General features: G+C 46.5%; 3 protein-coding genes and 1 non-coding gene across 4 annotated transcripts in view; 3 read left to right on the plus strand and 1 right to left on the minus strand.

The window, feature by feature from the left end:
- Positions 1-13,004, minus strand: part of TDRD9 (tudor domain containing 9) — a 123,236-nt gene extending 110,232 nt beyond the window's left edge. The window contains exons 1-2 of the mRNA XM_049790470.1: positions 12,820-13,004; positions 2,150-2,170 (exon numbers count right to left, since the gene is read on the minus strand). Of these exons, the coding sequence (XP_049646427.1) occupies positions 2,150-2,170; positions 12,820-13,004 (206 nt within the window). The remainder of the gene's footprint in view (positions 1-2,149; positions 2,171-12,819) is intronic.
- Positions 1-19,864, plus strand: part of ATP5MJ (ATP synthase membrane subunit j) — a 425,762-nt gene that overhangs the window by 401,146 nt on the left and 4,752 nt on the right. The gene's annotated exons all lie outside the window — the stretch shown is intronic.
- Positions 2,227-4,428, plus strand: RD3L (RD3 like). Its single transcript, XM_049764546.1, has 3 exons — positions 2,227-2,566; positions 3,278-3,580; positions 4,122-4,428. The coding sequence occupies exons 2-3, from the start codon at positions 3,285-3,287 to the stop codon at positions 4,426-4,428; spliced, it is 603 nt and encodes a 200-aa protein (XP_049620503.1). The 5' UTR covers positions 2,227-2,566; positions 3,278-3,284.
- LOC125995258 (5S ribosomal RNA) lies at positions 2,589-2,707 on the plus strand. Its single transcript, XR_007490808.1, has one exon. It is a non-coding gene; the product is annotated as a 5S ribosomal RNA (ribosomal RNA).

Here is a 19,864-nt window from a genome sequence, read left to right on the forward strand (position 1 = left end):
CATCCTGCGTGACAGCTGTAAGGCCTTCGCATACCACCACTGGCAGACGTGCCATAGGTTCGCCACCGCTGCCCTAGGTTCTGAAGGAGAGACATACTGTGGACAGGAGAAGAAACACTGCACGTCACAAATCTGTCCAGTGAATTCAGCTGTTGTCAGTGTGGTGGTGACAAAAGTATCACCAGAAATTTGGTTTGAAGGATGTGGTAGGGGGAAATGGTGAGTGTGGGAGAATCTATCTGTCCAAGATGTCTGATATTTTCATATCATTTCAAAGACAAAAAAAAATTTTAAATTGGGGCCAGAGAGATAGCACGGCAGTAGGACATTTCCCTTGTATGCAGTGGACTCAGGACAGACAGTGGTTCGAATCCCAGCATCCCATATGGTCCTCTGAGCTGCCAGGAGCAATTTCTGAGTGCAGAGCCAGGAACCCCTGAGCACTGCCAGGTGTGACCCAAAAACAAAAACAAAATTTTAATTGAAAAATAACCCAGCTGGGCCGGAGAGATAGCATAAAGGTAAGGTGTTTGCCTTGCATGCAGAAGGTCAGTGGTTCAAATCCCGGCATCCCATATGATCCTCTGAGCCTGCCAGGAGTGATTTCTGAGCATAGAGCCAGGAGTAACCCCTGAGCATGGCTGAGTGTGACCCAAAAACCAAAATAAATAAAAATAACCCAGTTACTCAAAGGAAGAAACATAATTCTCGTACCATGAGAAAAGCTTCTTCTGACCCAATGAGCTATGTCTTTCTTGTCCATAGAACTGTATACAATGTAATGTGAAAAACCTACTATGGAAGCTATTAGATCCTGACATCTGGCCTTCTCAGACACAGAAGCACCAGAGCAAAAGGACAGGCACATACATCTACCTTGATTGTGCCTGACATGCAGGATCAGGAGCAACTCCTCATGGCTAATTAAAGGTTCAAACTGCAGAAGAACTCCATGAAGGCAAGATCTTCCTTGAGACCCCTTGCTGCTCTTCTGTGGCCCCTCTATCATCTGATGTCAGCCACTTAACTGCAGCACCATTTAACTGTTCCTCAACCTCTTTCACCCACAGCTCCCATTCAACCTTTTTCCTTCCCATGAGCTCCTGCCCTCCCACTTGGTGCCCAGCTCTCACACGATTTTCACCTGCCATGTCCTTGGACTGTAGGCCCCATGTTAGAAAGGCTGAGAGGAACAGCAAAGCCAATGCAGTTCACCTTGTACCGCACAGACCATCGCAGTACAGCAATGCCAGCCAGCACCAGGCTATCTCAACCCCGAAGAGAACTCAAAGATTGTTCTGAACTTTCTATACCTTTATGGCTCCAATTATTCCTGACTTTAACACATCATTACCATATCAACATGATTTTAGAGATTATAAGTCTACTTAAAGTTATATATTTATAAGTTTATGGTGTTATTCGGACAAGCTTAACGATTTGTTTTGTTTGTTTTTGGTTTTTTGGGCCACACTGGTGACGCTTAGGGGTTACTCCTGGCTATGCACTCAGAAATCACTCCTGGCGAGATAGCATGGAGGTAAGGCCATTTACCTTTCATGCAGAAGGTCATCAGTTCGAATCCCGGTGTCCCATATGGTCCCCCGTGCATGCCAGGAGCAATTTCTGAGCACAGAGCCAGGAAAAACCCCTGAGAACTGCCGGGTGTGACCCAAAAACCACAAAAAAAAAAAAAAAATCACTCCTGGCTTGGGTGACCATATAGGATTCCAGGAATCAAACCCAGGTCCATCCTGGGTTAACTATGTGCAAGGCAAATGCCCTCCGTTGTGCTATCGCTCTGGCCCCAAGCTCAATTATTTGAAAGCAAAACAAAGTAAGTCCAGAATATAACATTGCTAATTCTCCCACACTCGAGCAAATATCAGCATGCATGGCCTAGCTGCTCAGCTATAATGTGCTTTCTCAGGATGTACTTTGTTTTGCAGAATCAAGCCTGATCTATTTTTCCTGCTTCCATGGTGGGGGAGAAGGGGCAGTGACCTGGCTTTTAATTGGCCTGGAAGTTAAGCTGAAGAATAAAAGCAACATGGTTATTTTTAGAGCTCTACAGGCATAAAAATACAGCACTAAACTGTGACCCACAGCTATGCACAGCCCAGCACCACATCATGCGGCAATATTCGCTCTTGCTGAGCGCGCAGCTGCACTGCTCACGGCTCCAGGGCCGCTGCTGTCCGAGGAGCTGCTAGAGACACTTGGGACTGGAATCCATAGCTGGAGGCATCTTTATCAATTAGGCTGAGCTACACTCAAAAGAGAGACCTTATATAACTTCTGGAGATTCAGAGTTATTTTTGTCACTTCTAGCTTGCTTACAAGGTGAATTAATGAAATTCTCTCCAAATGAAGACCTCACAGCCTTGTTCCCAACATAGACAGTTATTTACTTCAAACACCACTTCGGCGACTGAATAGGGAGGCTCGTTGCTTCCACAGGGAACACATCCAGAAGAACAAGATACGCCTGAGTGAAACGCAACTTCCTCCCCAATTCAAGTGCACTTTGGCAACATCAGCACCTCAGATTCAGCAACTTAAACAGGTATGCTTTAAACCTCTTCTGAGTTTACAGCCATACCACCCTGAACGCGCCCGATCTCGTCTGATCTCGAAAGCTAAGCAGGGTTGGGCCTGGTTAGTACTTGGATGGGAGACCGCCTGGGAATACCGGGTGCTGTAGGCTTTAAAAAAAAAAAAAAAAAACCTTCTGAAAAATCCTAGGTCAAAAGTTTGCCAGGGGGCGGAGAGATAGCACAGTGGGGAGAGAGCACATTTGCCTTGCACATGCCCAATCCAGGACAAATGTTGGTTTTATTCCCAGCATCCCATATTGTCCTCTGAGCTTGGCAGGGGCAATTTCTGAGCAAAGAGCCAGGAGTAACTGAGTGCTACTGTGTGTGACACACACACACACACACACACCCCCCCCCCCGCCAAAAAAAAATAGTTTGTCAATAGAAAATTTGAGAACTTTTAATAGCAAGTGTTATTTCCACAAGGTGTCTGCCTGGGAGTTCTCTGACCTTGTCTATATTTTATTTCCACTTCACTACATTAAAATATTTTCAAAGCCTGGTTTTGGCACTGACCTAGATAGACAGTTCAAGCCTTTAATCCCCTCTAATCTTCCTCTGACCTGCATATATTAACAGTGAAAACTCCATATGCTATTCTGGTAAATGGACTGTAAAAAATTTTATTCATAAAAACTAGAAAATTTAATGCAAATAAACAAGTGAGTGTATTTCCATAGGATAAAAATGCCGCTTTTTAGCTGGATGAAATGGCCAAAGTACACCTGCAAATCCACACATGGCCCTAGCTCAGACGTGGTGACGAGGACTCTGCTTCGGGAACTGAAGTGGCATCTAAAGGAGAGAGAGCGACTAATACAAGAAATTGAAAATGAACAAAAAGTCAGAAAAACAGGTGTTGATTACAATTGGCTGAAGAACTACCAGAACCCATACGTGACTATCCCAGTGACTGAACAAAGGCAACTTGAAATTCTTTGCTCCCAAGTTCAACCTTGCCAAACAGGCACAGTCCTCAGCAGGTATGTTCCTATGTTCTCCTTTGAAATGTGCTACTGTCATATCTGTGTTATTTTTATGCTGGAAAGCATATCCTATTAGGTATATTCCAGTGTTACGTACATGACACCCACAATCTCTCAGGACAGGCTGCACTAAAGAGTGGCTTTTCTCCTCACATGAGGATAGTGGCTACCCTCACATTCATAATGTCTTCTCTAGAAAGGACTGAAAAACACTGTGTGAATGATTCCCTATCAGGGGTCTCAAACTCAATTTACCTGGGGGCCACAGGAGGCAAAGTAAGGGTGATCCTTGAGTGCAAAGTCAGTTAGTAAGCCTTGAACACTGGGGGTGTGTGACCCAAACAACTAAAACAAAACAAAACAAAAAAAGATTCCTCTAGGGCAGGACCACAAAATGTTGTACGGAGGGCGGCAAGTTTGAGACCCCTGCCCTAGGTGGTGACTTCTCTCTAGGTCCATGATGCCAGCTTTCTTACAAGATAAAAACTGTAAGAAAACCATGTTCTGAATCTAACTTTCATCACTACCTTCCCTCTAGATTTCGAGAAGTTCTGGCAGAAAATGATGTGCTCCCCTGGGAAATTGTCTACATCTTCCAGCAAGTTTTGAAAGACTTCTTGAGCAGTGCTGACAGCAGCAGTCAACATGGGGGCCTGGAAGAGACCAGGGGCACAGGGTACCCCACTCTACAGGGCACTGACCCCCAGCAACATGCTACACCTTTGGGTCAAGAAGAAATACCCACGATTTCTAGCTATGTGGACAAAAACATCAAGAACAGATTTCCAACATTCTCACAGAGAATATGGAATCTACCGTATTATTACCCTTCCAGTTACTTCTAACCACAGGAGTTTTTATGAACATCATTGCATTTGAATTACAGTAAGAATAAGAAAGTGATAAGAAAAAGAAATAAGGGGCTGGAGAGATAGCACAGAGGTAAGGCATTTGCCTTGCATGCAGAAGGACGGTGGTTCAAATCCCAGCATCCCATATGGTCCCCCGAGCCTGCCAGGAGCGATTTCTGAGTGTAGAGCCAGGAGGAACCCCTGAGCGCTGCCAGGTTCATCCAAAAAACAAAAAACAAAACAAAAAAAAAAAAGAAATAAGAAAAAGTGATGCAGCCTCTCTGTTGCCAGGCCAGAGGTTTAAATTTCTGTATATTTAATTCCTGTTTTAAGTGTTCCTTTTCTAGCCATTGTAAAGATGCAATGTTTTTGCTGAATTGTGTGCATTTAACTACATATTTACTAAATATTGGGAGGGGGTAGAATGTTTTCTAATTCCTCTATGTCTCATAGAAACTAAGGCATTTTCTTTAGTATGAGATCTGGCATAATCTGCGTGAAACTTAAGACATTAGCTTTACTATGATTCTAAAATGAAGCAATGTACAGAATGAAATGATTGCTATGAGTCCTAACCTTTGCAATACAGCCATAAAATAAAAAAGTTACCCTAAAGCAGTGCTTCTCAATTATGTTTTTTCATGGCCCTCTAGAAAGAAGAAAACATTTTTCGCATCCCCACACGCCACTGTAAATAGCATATTTTAAAAAAATTTAACCTGCAAAACAAAAATATATAAAATAATCTAAGCTGATTTTTTAATCAGAGGTGATGTCTGAATTAATTGCTACATTGAGCACGTTTTGCAATGCAGAGCTTTCGAAGCAGGGTTTGAAGCAGGACACAGCAACTCTCAGCTCCAGAGACATACAGGACATAAACACAGGGCTTAGCTTATTATGACAGTATTTGCCAAGGTCAAACACACACCCCTTTAGGGAGCCTCACGCAACCCCTGAGGGGCACGCCCCACTATTTGAGAACCACTGCCCTAAAGCCTGTGATACCCCCTGGCAGGAAGGAAGGCAGGGAGGGAGACAGCTTTGTGATATAAACACCATAGAACTTCATCCCACTTTCAGCTTCTCTTTCTTTCACAGCATTTTAATCTCAACTAACACTAAAGGAACAATAAAAGCTGCGTCTCTTTAGTATATCAGTAAAAACACAGGGACTGATATAAATTGGCCAAAGAAAAATACCGTATTTTCCAGCGTATAAGATGACTTTTGAAACAAAAAAAAAGTCAACCAAAAATCCGGGGTCGGGGCTGGAGAGATAGCATGGAGGTAAAGTGTTTGCCTTTCATGCAAGAGGTCATCGGTTCGAATCCCAGCTTCCCATATGGTCCCCTGTGCCTGCCAGGAGCAATTTCTGAGCATGGAGCCAGGAGTAACCCCTGAGCACTGCCGGGTGTGACCCAAAAACCACAAAAAAAAAAAAAAAAATCCGGGGTCGTCTTATATGCTGAGTATATCCCGAAAAATGTTTCAATATGCCGCTCAACGAAAATTGTCTGAATATTGCCACAAAACGAATTTTCCAACTCGACCCTGCACCAATCACTGCCAGGCTGCTCAGACCGCATCTAACTCAGCCAATCCAAGCAGGCTTTTGATGCATGCAAATTAGACAATGTTCTGGACCCGAATCTACACTGTAAAAAGCCTGCTCAGGTTGGCCAAAGTCAGAGAGGAAGTCTATTACAGTAGAACCTTTGAACCTTTGCTTGTTGTGATTAGCTCACTGTGGTACATGAGCACAAAACACATGCAGCACATGCAGCACAGGAACGTTCTGTCTGATACAGTGAATATAGGCCTAAACTTATGTTTTAACTGCAAAATTAGGGGGTCGTCTTATACATTCAGTCGTATTATACGCCGGCAAATACAGTAATAAATGCTGACATCAAATTTAAACTAGAATGGCCATTTACTTATTTATTTATTTATTTATTTTGGTTTTGGGTCACACCCGGCAGTGCTCAGGGGTTACTCCTGGCTCTATATAGGCTCAGAAATCGCTCCTGGCAGGCTTGGAGGACCATATGGGATGCTGGAATTCAAACCAATGACCTTGGAATGGCCATTTAAAATAGTAAACTCTTAGGTCTGGAGCAGTGGTGCAAGCAGTAGGGTGTTTGCCTTGCATACACTAACCAAGGATGGACCTTGGTTCAATCCTCCGGCATCCCATATGGTTCCTCAAAAAGCAAAAAAAAAAAAAAAAAGTAAACTCATATATAAAATTCAGTATTTCATTCATCTTTTTGTTTTGGGGTCACACCCAGCAGTGCTCAGGGGTTACTCCTGGCTCTATGCTCAGAAATTGCCCCTGGCAGGCACAGGGGACCATATGGAATGCCGGGATTCAAACTGCTGTCCTTCTGCATGAGAGGCAAACACCTTACCTCCATGCTATCTCTACAGCCCTCATCATTTTTTCTTTTTTTGTGTGTGTATGTGTGGTTTTTGGGTCACACCCGGCAGTGCTCAGGGGTTATTCAGGGGTAATTCCTGGCTCCAGGCTCAGAAATTGCTCCTGGCAGGCATGGGGGACCATATGGGACACCGGGATTCGAATCGATGACCTCCTGCATGAAAGGCAAATGCCTTACCTCCATGCTATCTCTCCGGCCCCCCTTATCATTTTCTTAAAGTGACAAAGTGTTTGATTTATGTGTTGTTGCTAAGTTTGAACCTATACTACTGTGCCACCTAATTCCAGAAGATTGACATCTCAATCATTCTAGCCCTCTTGGAAATGACCTGTAATGTGATAAGTGCTTCAGAAGAAAGGGAAAAAAATTTCTACTAGAAAGATCCAGAAAGGGGGGAGGGGCGCAGAGAGACACTATGGAGGTAAAGTGTTTGCCTTGCATGCAGAAGGATGGTGGTTCGAATTCCGGCATCCCATATGGTCACCCGAGCCTGACGGGAGCAATTTCTGAGCAGAGAGAGCCAGGAGTAACCCCTGAGCACCGCCAGGTGTGACCCTAAACCCACCCCCCAAAAAAAGAAAGATCCAGAAAGAAGAAAAGGCAGGGGATGAGGGTGGGATGTTCTTAGTACGAAAGTCACATGAGGGGCCAGAGAGATAGCATGGAGGTAAGGCATTTGCCTTTCATGTAGAAGGTCATCGGTTTGAATCCTGGCGTCCCATATGGTCCCCCATGCCTGCCAGGAGCCATTTCTGAGCATGGAGTCAGGAGTGACCCCTGAGCACTGCCGGATGTGACCCAAAAACCACAAAAAAAGAAAAAAGAAAGTCACATGAGACTTCTCTCGGGAGCAGACAGGGCCGGTCATGGTACAAGGCAGACACTACAAGCAAGAGATAAAGACTCAAGGAGGAAATGAGTTGGTGAGTCTTTAAGACGCAATCAAAAAGCCAATGTGGCCAAAGTACAGCAAGAAATAGAGCTCAGGAACGAGGTGCAAGGACAGGTTTCACCCCCATCTGAACCCATTAACAAGCTATTCCACAGAAAGCAACACACATTCTCACAGAATCTCCGGCCTGAATGGTGACTCAAGAAATTATTCATGGGCCCGGAGAGATAGCGCAGTGGCGTTTGCCTTGCAAGCAGCCGATCCAGGACCAAAGGTGGTTGGTTCGAATCCAGGTGTCCCATATGGTCCCCCATGCCTGCCAGGAGCTATTTCTGAGCAGACAGTCAGGAGTAACCTCTGAGCATCGCTGGGTGTGGCCCAAAAACCAAAAAAAAAAAAAAAAAAATTATTCATTCAGTAAAAACTACCTTAGGAGACCCCTCCCACATCTGGAAGCATTCCTGTATTCTTTTCCCTTTCCCTGAATAGTCCTTTACTAAATTACTATATTCATTCAACAGATAGTCACTGAGCAGCACGCCAGGTACTCTAAGAAATGGATGGTTTTGTGTTTGTTTTTTGGCCACACCCAGAGGTGCTCAGGGTTTACTCCTCGCAGGGCTCAGGGAATCCTATATGATGTTGAAGGATCAAATCAGGGTCAGCTACATGCAAGGCAAACATGCTCCCATATTCCCTCTTCTGCCCCTAGTCTCTCAGCAAAACATTCAAAGTGTGACTCACCCTCATAAACAACTGCTCCATGGACTAACACTTAGCTGGCCACCTAGTCAGGGATTGCTTTCTCTCCTTTTTCATCTCAAATGCCCTCTGTTCATCCATCAAGAAGCTGAGACAACAGCACTCTCTCAACCTGAGGCCTAGGACTTAAAGTAAGCTCATCTCACACCTGACTGACTGTTTTATTCAGGAGTGTAACTCCTGAATATTTTTCTCTATGTGACACTTATTCTCACAAAGCTTGCCCTCGCCTATGTCAAACATCAAGATAAGACAGAGTTCAAAGAACTGAATGCATGATTTGCATGCAGAACCACCAGATATGATCCCCAGTATTGCCAATATCCACTGGGCACCACCAGGAGTAGCACTCTGCACTGAAGATGTAATCCCCAAACAAAAACAAATTCAATATCTTGTCATCATTATCAGAATTCCCCTTTACTGTGAAGAGAGCTGGGCATCCCAAGTATCAGAATCTCAGTCATCTCTGACCTACAGTTTCCTGCTACTTCTAAGTCCCCTCACAGTAATCAGATGAAAATCACAAGACTTATGCTCTCCTAGTTTTGTAAATTCAAAGTCCAGGGCTGGTGTAATAGCATAGCAGTAAGGCATTTGCCTTGCACGCAGCCAATACAGGAAGAACCCCGGTTAGAATCCCGGCATCCCATACGGTCCCCCAAGCCTGCCAGGAGTGACTTCTGAGCGCAGAGCCAGGAATAACCCGAGCTCGGCCGGGTGTAACCAAAAAAAAAAAAAAAAGCAAAAAATAAATTCAAAGTCCAGATAGAAGCAACTAGGCCCTCTGCTTATGATCCAAATAGCCAAAATAAGCTACCAGGGATGTGTGCACACTCTCACTCGCATAAAAGTTCACTCAGTTTCTATCGTTGCTGAAGTCAAGTCCCCAATTTCCTGCTGGCTGCAGTCTCTGCTTAGATTTCACTAGATCTTCATTTTCAGCTTTTCCACATTTCACCCCCTAGAACAGTAGTTCTCAAATAGTGGGGCATGCCCCCCAGAGAGGTGGTGAGGCTCTATAAAGGGGGGCTCATTCGACCTCGGCAAACATTGTCATAACAAGCTAAGCCCCGTGTTTATGTCTCTGGAGCTGAGAGTGGCTGTGTCCTCTTCAACCCCGCTTCGAAAAGCTCTGCATTGCAAAACGTGCTCATTGTAGCCATTCATTCAGACATCACTTCTGATTTAAAAAATCAGCTCAAATTATTTTATATATTTTTGTTTTGCAGGTTAAAGATTTTTTTTAATAAAGATACTATTTACAGTGGCTCGGGGAATGCAAAAAATGTTTTCTTCCTAGGGGGGCATGACAGAAAATAATTGAGTAGCACTGCCCTAGAAAGGTACAATTCTGCCTCACAGGTCAGAACTGTGACTAGTCAGGATAGCTCTCTCCTTTTATAATCTTTCTGTGATTTGTCAGAACCCCCAAATAATCTTCCATTAAAAATAAAGACAAGGCCAGCATGATAGAGAGAGTAGGGTATTTCCTTTGCATGGTGCCTATCCTGGTTCAAATCCTGGGCATCCCATATAGTCCCCCAAGGCCACGAGGAGTGATTCCTGAGTGCAGTCAGGTGTAACCCTGGAGTGCCAGTGGATGTTCCCCCCAAAATAAAGCTCCTCCCAAAAACTACTAGTAGCCCCGAATCATTCCAGTGCTCCCAGGAAATCCAGTGTCACCCACTTCAGAAAACACTGGGTTAAATAATCCCAGAAATGTTCTAGTTTTAGCATCTGTAATCCTAAATTCTACTGCTTCAGAATCCCTTTTGCGATGTAATATAACCAATTCAGACTCCAGTAACATCTGCAAAGGTCAGTATAACTGCCATGACTACTAATAACAGGAAAGTGGGTGACTCACTTTATTGAGTAAGCTCTCTTACTTTTGAGGGGGGTGGCACACCTGACAGTACTCAATATTTACTCTTGCTTCTATGCTCAGGGATCAATCCTGGAAGCCCATACGTGACCATATGGGATGCAGGGGTTCAAACCAGAGTCAACCATGTGGAGGGTAAGCACCCTACCTGCTGCACTATTGCTCCAGCCCCCGTAAATCTTATTTCTTGACCATAATGTCATGTGTCTCAGAAGTCTGTTTTGAGAATTTGATGATCTGGTGTTTTTGAGCACCTACCACATATGCTGGCATCAGCCATGAGTGTGCTAAGGGCCCAGGAAGGCACATCATGAGGAAATACTTCTCAGGAAGGATTACTCACAGGGAAACAAATGTCAACCTTCTTATGTCTGTTACAAAGAAAATTGAAAGAATATATCTTTCTGACAAGGTCAGTAATAACTTACGTCCAGTATCAATTATTCAAATGTATTACTGTTCTCCTGTGAGATCCAGGGAGCAATAGGAGGGGATTCCCCAAGACCACTCTGGAGACCAAATTAAGGTACAAAAAAAAAAAGAAGTTACTCTAAAGCTGCAAACAAAACAGGTCTTGGTTGCCTCCCACCCCACCAAAAAACTCACCAAAGCTTGTATTTCTTTATACAAAGGATTCAAACAATCCATAGCCCAAACTTATCCATTAGATCAGACAGTACCAAGAGATTGAAAATAATTTTAATTGTAAGAACCAAGATTCCCACCCACCAAGTTCATGATAAGAAACTCTAGACGAGCCCAAACCCTAGTAAGTGTATTTTTCCACTTCTAGCTGAAGGCAGAGAAAGAGTTAACTCAGAAATAAAATCAGTTTGGTGCCCTCCAGAAATAAGGAACTAGGAGTTGAGTGAGCTTGGAATGCTCTATCTTATAAGGCTCCCTAGGGCCGGCTAGGTGGCGCTAGAGGTAAAGGTGTTTGCCTTGCAAGCACTAGCCAAGGATCAGGACCATGGTTCGATCCCCCCGTGTCCCATATGGTTCCCCCAAGCCAGGGGAAATTTCTGAGCGCTTAGCCAGGAATAGCCCCTGAGCACCAAATGGGTGTGGCCCGAAAAAACAAAAACAAAAAAAAGTTACAAGGCTCCCTTGACAACTAGGGTTTGAATAAGGCTATCCCTCAACAACCAAGGTTTGAATCACAGAGTACCCCTAGACAACTAAAGTTGAGCCAGAAAAATCAATGATTAAGACATCAATACAATGAAATGATTGTACTATTACTGCTTGTGATTTCTATATAAACTGCTTGGAGATCTGACTCAGGGTTCTTGCTAAGACTCCCTCGTTGGATGAGGCTCAGACCTCCGTTAACCAAATAAACTCCCTTTTATGTGTGTTCTGTTTTTTGTTTTTGGTTCACACCCGGCAGCACTTAGAGGTTACTCCTGGCTCTACACTTAGAAATTGCTCCTGGCAGGATCGGGGGACCACATGGGATGCCAGAATTCAAACCACCATCCTCCTGTATGCAAGGCAAACCCCTACCTCCATGCTAGCTCTTCAACCCCGAATAAACTCCCTTTTGCATCTTGCATTATCAGAGGTGATCTTTGACTCCCAGCACCAATAGGGATGTCACCTAGAACCCTAACAAAAACAAATTTGCTTTCTCGATTTTGGGAGGAAGGAGATCTGAGTGGCACAAACAACAGTGCACACCAAGGCTACTTTCACTTGACTTTCTTCAAAGAGGAAGGAAGGATTTCTACTCACCAATTAAGTTGTCCTCAAAACAAGGCATTCTTTTTGTTTTTTGTTTTTTTGTTGTTTTTGGGCCACACCCAGCGATGCTCAGGGGTCACTCCTGGCTCTATGCTCAGAAATAGCTCCTGGCAGGCACGGGGGACCCTATGGGACACCGGGATTCGAACCAACCACCTTGGGTCCTGGATGGGCTGCTTGCAAGGTAAATGCCGCTGTGCTCTCTCTCCGGGTCCAACAAGGCATTCTTTTGCCTTTTCTTTTTTGTTTTGTTTTGTTTTGTTTTGTTTTTGGGTCACACTTTGTGTGTGTGTTGGGGCCCACATTCAGCTACGTTCAAGGGGTCACTCGTGGCAGTGGACAGAGAACTGCCTGTGATGCCGGGGGTGGAACCCGGGTCTGCCTCCGGCCCGTAAGCAAAAGCACTTTGTTCCCGGCAGATGTGCGTGAAGTACAGGTCCTGGAGGACAGAGCTGTCCCGGGTCAGCGCAGCGAACAGCTTACCGCAGCACAAGCCTTGGGCGGCACAGGGCGTGAACTTTCTGGAAACCTAAAGTGCTAGAGGCGGGGGAGGAGGCCAGGCCGCCCTTCCCGAAGCCCGCGCCAGCCCGCCCCCGCAGCCTCGTGGCCGCCTCCACCCGAGGCCCCTTGCCTTCCCTCGCCTTCCCTTCCCTTACCTTCCCGCCATGATCTGCTGGGCCTGGGCCGGGGCCGGGGCCGGGGCCGGGTCCCCCCACTGTGCCTCATCCCGTGCCGCCTCAGCGGGAAAGGCGGGCGGCGCACCCAACAGCTCCACGTCGGTCACGGCCTTGCCGATGGTGAACCAGTCGTTGATCTGGTCAACGGTGAGTTTGCGCAGCATGTTGGTTGGACTGGGCACCGTAACCGCCTGCGGGAGCTGGAGCGACACAGGGCGTCGACCAGGACCACGACGACGACTGCGAAGGCGGACCAGGCGGGAAGGAGGGAATGAGCCGGCCCGGCCAATCAGAACGAGCCAATCGCCCAAAGTGGCCTCCAATCAGAACCCGTGCCCCGCCCACGCCCTAGACCCGCCCCTGTGCTAGGCCCCGCCCAGTCTGGCGTCCAATCAGAACATCCTGCGCTTCCAGTAACTCGTGCCTTGCCTCGTGTCTTAGGCCCCGCCCCCACGTCTCAGAGATCCCGCCCGTGGCCTAGGCCCCGCCCCACCCACCCTCCAATCAGAAGCATGAATTCTTGCCTCTTAGGCCCAGCCCCATGCCCTGGGCCTAGGGGATTTCCCGCCCATGTTTAGGCCCCGCCCATATTCTAGGTCACGCCCCACCCAGCCCTCCAATCACAACACTGTGAAGCCAGCTACCCGTGCCTCACGTGTCCTAAGCCCTGCGCATGTCCTCGGCCTCCACCCCACCATCCAACCAGAGCCAGCCCCACAGGCCAGCCTTGCCTCCTCCGCCCCCGCGCTGGGCCACCTGTGCCTGTGTGCCTCGGCCCACCCCAGCAGTGTGAGGCCCGCTGGGAGCACTGCATGCCCCAGCCTACCCGAGGCCCAGGCTGTCCCCGACCCGCTGCTTGGAGACAGGGATAGGACCCTTCTCAGGCAGCCTGGCCAGCACTGTTCGAGCGTGCCCAGTGCAGCCAGTGAAGGTCCTATAAAAGGGGGCCCCACGCCCCAACTAGAAAACGAGGGCAGAAAGGGGCCAAGGTGGGAGGGAGTTGAAAGACACTGAAGGAGGAGGAGGGAGGATGGACAGAACCCCAGAAAAGTGCTTGCAAGACGAGGGGACTGACCTGCTGCCCACGAGAAGAAGCGAGCAGCATGGGGGTCTCTGGGAGAGCACCCCAGGGCAGGGCTCAGGGTGAAGGCCCTGGACAAGCAGGGCATTGCTTGGCATGTCCTGACCAGAAGCACCTCGTGCCCCCCTAGGGATAATCCTGCAGCTCACCCAATGCCCCTGGGGGGCCCTGTGATGTAGGGCAGCGTTTTCCAACCACTGTGCCGTGAGATATTGTCTGGTGTGCTGTGGGAAAAGTTCCAATTTCATCCGTAGCATGCGGCTTGGAAATGATTGGTCTATTTGTGAGCCGAAGCACATGTTACGGACTGTAAAAACTAAAGACAGAGACTGAGAGCTTTTGACGAAGAGCTACGTGTGTGTCTTTCTTCGATTCTTGCCAGAATATCAGCTTTGTATTCAGCCAAACAGGCCCAGGTTTCACATTGTGTAAGCAAGCAGAAATATGAACAATTATAAAATACTTTATTGTTTCACAATAAATTATAAAATAATTTCTTTGTGTTTGATTCCTATTCAAGAGAATCACTTTATATATAGTCAATATAGGCACAGTTACCTTTTTTTTGGGGGGGGGTTGGGTCACACCCTGCAGCGTTCAGGGGTTACTCCGGGCTCCACACTCATAAATCTCTCCTGGCAGGCTCGGGAGTCCATATGGGATGCCGGGATTCGAACCAATGACCTTCTGCATGAGAGGCAAATGCCTTACCTCCATATTATCTCTCCGGACCCACTTTTTTTTTTTTTTTTCCTAATGGTGGTGTGTCTCATGATTTTTTTTTTTTTTTATGAAAAAGATGTGCCTTTGGGCCCGGAGAGATAGCACAGCGGCATTTGCCTTGCAAGTAGCCGATTCAGGACCAAAGGTGGTTGGTTCGAATTCCGGTGTCCCATATGGTCCCCCAGGCCTGCCAGGAGCTATTTCTGAGCAGACAGCCAGGAGTAACCTCTGAGCACCGCCAGGGGTGGGCCCCCCCCCCCAAAAAAAAAGAAAACAAAAAGAAAAAAGAAAAAGGTGTGCCTTTGCACAAAAAGGTTGAAAAACACTGCTGTAGGGATCAGCAGCACCCACCCAACTAACCCTAGGCAAGCTCAGTTGACCAACAGTCACTAGGCAGGACTGTATCCCCTGAGCACCCCTTGGGAGGTGCCCTAGAAAGTTCAGTGTGAGGTTCCTGATCAAGTCATGTTGCAGGTAAATAAGCCCAGTGTCTGGTCCAAATGGGGCCAAGCACAATCATCATTTCTAAGCCTCAGGAGCCCCACTTTCTAGATAGGAGGCCTCAAAAAGGTGCCCAGATACACATATGAACACTGAAATCTTGGCTCAGAGAAATGAACATTATTGTTGATGCATGGTTATGGCATCTTTGGGGGGGGCTCTTTTTGTAGAGTCCCACTTAGCTAGTATTAAGTAAACCTTGCCACTAGCCACAAATATTGAATTTTGTCCAGGGTTGCTGCTTTATTGCTGCAGAGATGAGCTCCTGTCAGGACTTGCTTGTTTTATTGTAGGGACTCCTTTAACTGACCCAGAGACAGGCCACCTTATGAAATTGCAGGAATTCTCTTTATTAGTCAGGTCCAGACAAGGGGCCTCTTGAGAAGAACCATCTGTTGAAGTTTGAGAACTGAGAACTCACCACTATTGACCTCATAACTGTAACCACATTCCCCATTATTGTGAACCCGCTTATCTACTTGTGCAGTTCTGCTCTGGGAGGATAGATCCCACACTTTACAGGAATGGGAAGAACTGAGTTTAGTTCTGGAAAATGTCTCCTGTGGGCCAGAGCTTGTTGTCAGGAGACTATGTCCTGAAGGCCTCATGTGGTTTCAGGTTCAACAAAGGACAGGGCCTCTTGCTGCACTGCTTGCAGACCGCTCTGGGTTGGAGCTACAGTGGATCCCTGTAGACTTTCACATGCACTCTGAGGAACTTCGCTATTTTGTCCTCATTTGGGGTGACTGTCTGCTTTTTAACTGTGGTATCAGGATGCTCCTCTCAAGCCTTCTCTCTTTGTCTCTCACCCCCCACCCCCCCCACCAGGCTGCCTTTGTCCTTGTTGACTGAATAGCTTTCAGTTCCCTGCACTTGATCCCATAGTTCTGCTTCTCCTTCATTGCTTGACCCAATTGCCAAGCCTTACTGTCAAAAACTTGAGCTCTGAGAACGTTTACAAGTTTTCATAGGCTTGTAAGCAAGAAGAAAGAAGAAGGAAGAAAAGTGATAGCAGAACCAGAAAAAGGATATGTCAGGGAAGTCATGAAGAAAGAAAAGGGGATATGTGTTGGGAGCTGAATTCTGAACAAGGAAGAAAGCGATTTTGTAAAGGCCACATGGCAGGCTTCTTCTCAGGTTCTGAGCAGGGAAAGAGCCTTTTTGTAAGAACCACGTGGTGTAAGCCACATGCTAGGTCTTCACAAGCCTATTTCTATAGACCCCGCCCCAAACTACCTGGCCATATTAGGTAGTCTATTAAGGAAAGACAAGGGAGGAGTAGGACGGTACCCCAGACAATGGCCAATCATTTTAAGGATCATCAGAAAGCTGGAACCTCCCTATATCCTTTCCCTATATAATCTTCCTCATGACCTTGGGCAGGGCTGATCTCCTTCGAGGATGGTCCTGGCTGGCCAGTCTTGTTGGCAGACAGCTTAAAGTATTAAACTTTGGGGCTGGAGAGATAGCACAGCGGCGTTTGCCTTGCAAGCAGCCAATCCAGGACCAAAGGTGGTTAGTTTGAATCCCGGTGTCCCATATGGTCCTCCATGCCTGCCAGGAGCTATTTCTGATCAGACAGCCAGGAGTAACCCCTGAGCAACAGCGGGTGTGACCCAAAAACCAAAAAAAAAAAAAAAAAAAAAGTATTAAACTTTATTTCAGTTGTGTAGTCTCGTCCTTTTTTGTTTTGTTTTTGTTTTTGTTTTTTGTTTGCTTTTTTTGCTTCTTGGTCACACCCAGCAGCCCTCAGGGGTTACTCCTTCGCTCAGAACTTGCTCCTGGCAGGCTCGGGGGACCATATGGGATGCCTGGATTCAAACCACCGTCCTTCTGTATCTAAGGTAAATGCCCTACCGCTGTGCTATCTCTCCAGCCCTTAGTCTCTTCCTTCTACTCAGGACCTGTATATTGCAGGTCACAGAGAGAGAGTGTGTGGCAAGGAAATTGCAAGCCCCAGGTGGTTCCTTTGGTTTTCCCCGATGATACCACACATGATTCTTGGAGGCTATTGTGCCTATTGTTTCCAGAGTAGCTTAAGCTTCAAACCCAAAGAGAAGCCAATAGCTTTGTGCAAAGGCCCAGCGGCCTCTGTTTGAGACACAGCACTATCCTCCTACCATTTGTGATCCCTGGTGCAGCAAGGCCAAGTATGCAAACCCCAGCAAATGGGTGTGACCCCCAGCCACTACCTCAGCAACAGCAGTGTGTTCAGAGGGAGGGAGTGATGAGAACATGGCAGTTTTGTGAAATGCCTCTCTATATGTGGAACAACTTAGCCACAAAAGATACTGGCTAGAGTCTCTGGGGTCAGAGCCATCGTAAGCAAGGAGGGCATTTGCCTTGCATATGACTGACCCGAGTTTGAACCCTGGGATCCCATAGAGCCTGCCAGGAGTGATTCCGAAGTGCACTGAGCATTGCTGGGTATGTGCACTTGTTCCTACCCCACTCTACCCACCAAAAAAAAAAAAAAAGATTTTAAGACAAGTTAGAAATTCTGAGCTTTAGGGGCCGGAGAGATAGCATGGAGGTAAGGCGTTTGCCTTTCATGCAGAAGGTCATCAGTTCAAATCCCGGTGTCCCATATGGTTCCCTGTGCCTGCCAGGAGCAATTTCTGAGCATGGAGCCAGGAATAACCCCTGAGCACTGCCGGCTGTGACCCAAAAACCACAAAAAATAAAAAAGAAAAAGAAAAAGAAATTCCGAGCTTTAGGGACTGGAGAGATAGCACAGCAGTAGGGCATTTGCCTGTAAGCAGCCAATCCAGAATGGACGGCAGTTCGAATCCCGGCGTCCCAGATGGTCCCCCATGCCTGCAGGAGTGATTTGTGAGTGCAGAGCCAGGAGTAACCCTGAGTGCAGCTGGGTGTGACCCAAAAATTTAAAAGAAAAGAAAGGAAATTTTGAGCTTTAGAATCCAAAGTTTTGTCTTGAAATATAGCTTATCGGGGCCGGAGCAGTGGCGCAGGTGGTAGGGCATTTGCCTTGCACACGCTAACCTAGGACGAACTGTGGTTCAATCCCTCAGCGTTCCATATGGTCCTCCAAGCCAGGGGCTATTTCTGATCACATAGCAGGAGTGTCACCGGGTGTAGTCCAAAAACAAAACAAAAAAAATACAACTTATAATATTCTTAAGTTTTTCCCAAGTGTTTGTTGTCCTTAGCCATTTTCTACCTCTTTGCAAATGTGAAACATCCTTGCTCTGATGCAGAGGTACTCACACCTGGTCCTTGTCTCAAGGAGACATGACACTCTTCAAAATCATTGGACACTATAAAAAGCTTTTTATTTTTTAGGCAATAAGCACCTTATAGGGAATTACAACTGAGAAATGTATTATCAACTCATTTAAAGTAGTCATAAGGGGCCAGAGTGGGGCACAGTGGGGAGGGCATTTGCCTTGCACATGGCCTACCAGGGTTTGATCCCAGGCATCCCATAGGGTCCCCTAGCTTCCACCAGTATTAACCCCTGAGCGCTGCTACGTATCACCCAAAAAAAAAAAAAACAGAAAAAAAAATAGTCATAACACCTATGAGAGACTAGTGGTTCAACACTTGCCTTCAGACAGCAAAACAATGTTCAGTTTCCTGAGCATGTCCAGGAGTCACCCTGGGCTCCCCTCGTGTGTCCTTGTGGATGCACTGGGCCACACCAACCCATCACTGTGACAGTCCTGTGAGGTGACCAGGGCTGAGAGGGTCCTGAAAATGGCTCAGCCTCTCAGAGGTCTTGGAAACCTGGAGCTGCCCCTGCTGCAGTGAGGGATCCATCAGCTCTGAGGCTTCTCCTCCAGCTGGTTTCTTGATGCAGCGGAGCAGTGGATGCTTATGCAGCACCTCTTTGCCCTTAGTTCTCTGCTTCACCAGGAGGTTTTAAGGGCTTATTTCTTTTCATTGACCTGCCTGAGTGATTTTGCATTACTTTTGAAAAATTCTCCCAACTCACAGCCTCCGCAATATCATTTAACCTTTTCTTGTAGGATCAGAGTTGACAACCCAAATCAGCGCTGAGAGTCAAAGACCACCTCTGATAATGCAAAGGGCAAAAGGGAGTTTATTCAGCTAGCCGAGGTCCAAGTCTCATCAAACCAGTGGAGTCTTGACAAGGAGCCTGATTCAAAGTTCCAAACAGTTTTTATAGGTCTCACAAGCTTCAACAATTTAAGCATTAAATTGGTTAATACAAACAGTTCATTCTTCACCACATGCGTGATTGGCCTATATCTACTTGTGCACAAATCACATTATTTCATAGATTAGATGTCTCAACTTACGATGTCTCAACTTATCTCTGACTCAGGGGGCCTTATATGATGGAATATTCTAGACCCACCTAGCTCCTCTATCTCAACAGAACAGAGAGGGTCCTGACATCCCTACATTCCTTTGGAGGGTACATTCTGTGATTTTGTCTCTGAGATGACTCCCTCTGTCCTTTTTTTTTTTTTTTTGACTCCCTCTGTCTTAACTCGTTTAGTGTGAAAAAGTACCTAAATTTTTTACCTGTCTCAAATTACTGGGTGCTCGGGACCACCTTGGTCCAAAGACCAGGGAACTTTGGTTCTCACATTTTTTTTTTTTTTTTTTTTTTGGTTTTTGGGTCACACCCGGTGGTGCTCAGGAGTTACTCCTGGCTATCTGCTCAGAAATAGCTCCTGGCAGGCACGGAGGGACCATATGGGATGCCAGGATTTGAACCAACCACCTTGG

The sequence above is a fragment of the Suncus etruscus genome, chromosome 17 (genome assembly GCF_024139225.1).
Source record: "Suncus etruscus isolate mSunEtr1 chromosome 17, mSunEtr1.pri.cur, whole genome shotgun sequence".
In the NCBI taxonomy this organism is placed as follows: domain Eukaryota; kingdom Metazoa; phylum Chordata; class Mammalia; order Eulipotyphla; family Soricidae; genus Suncus; species Suncus etruscus.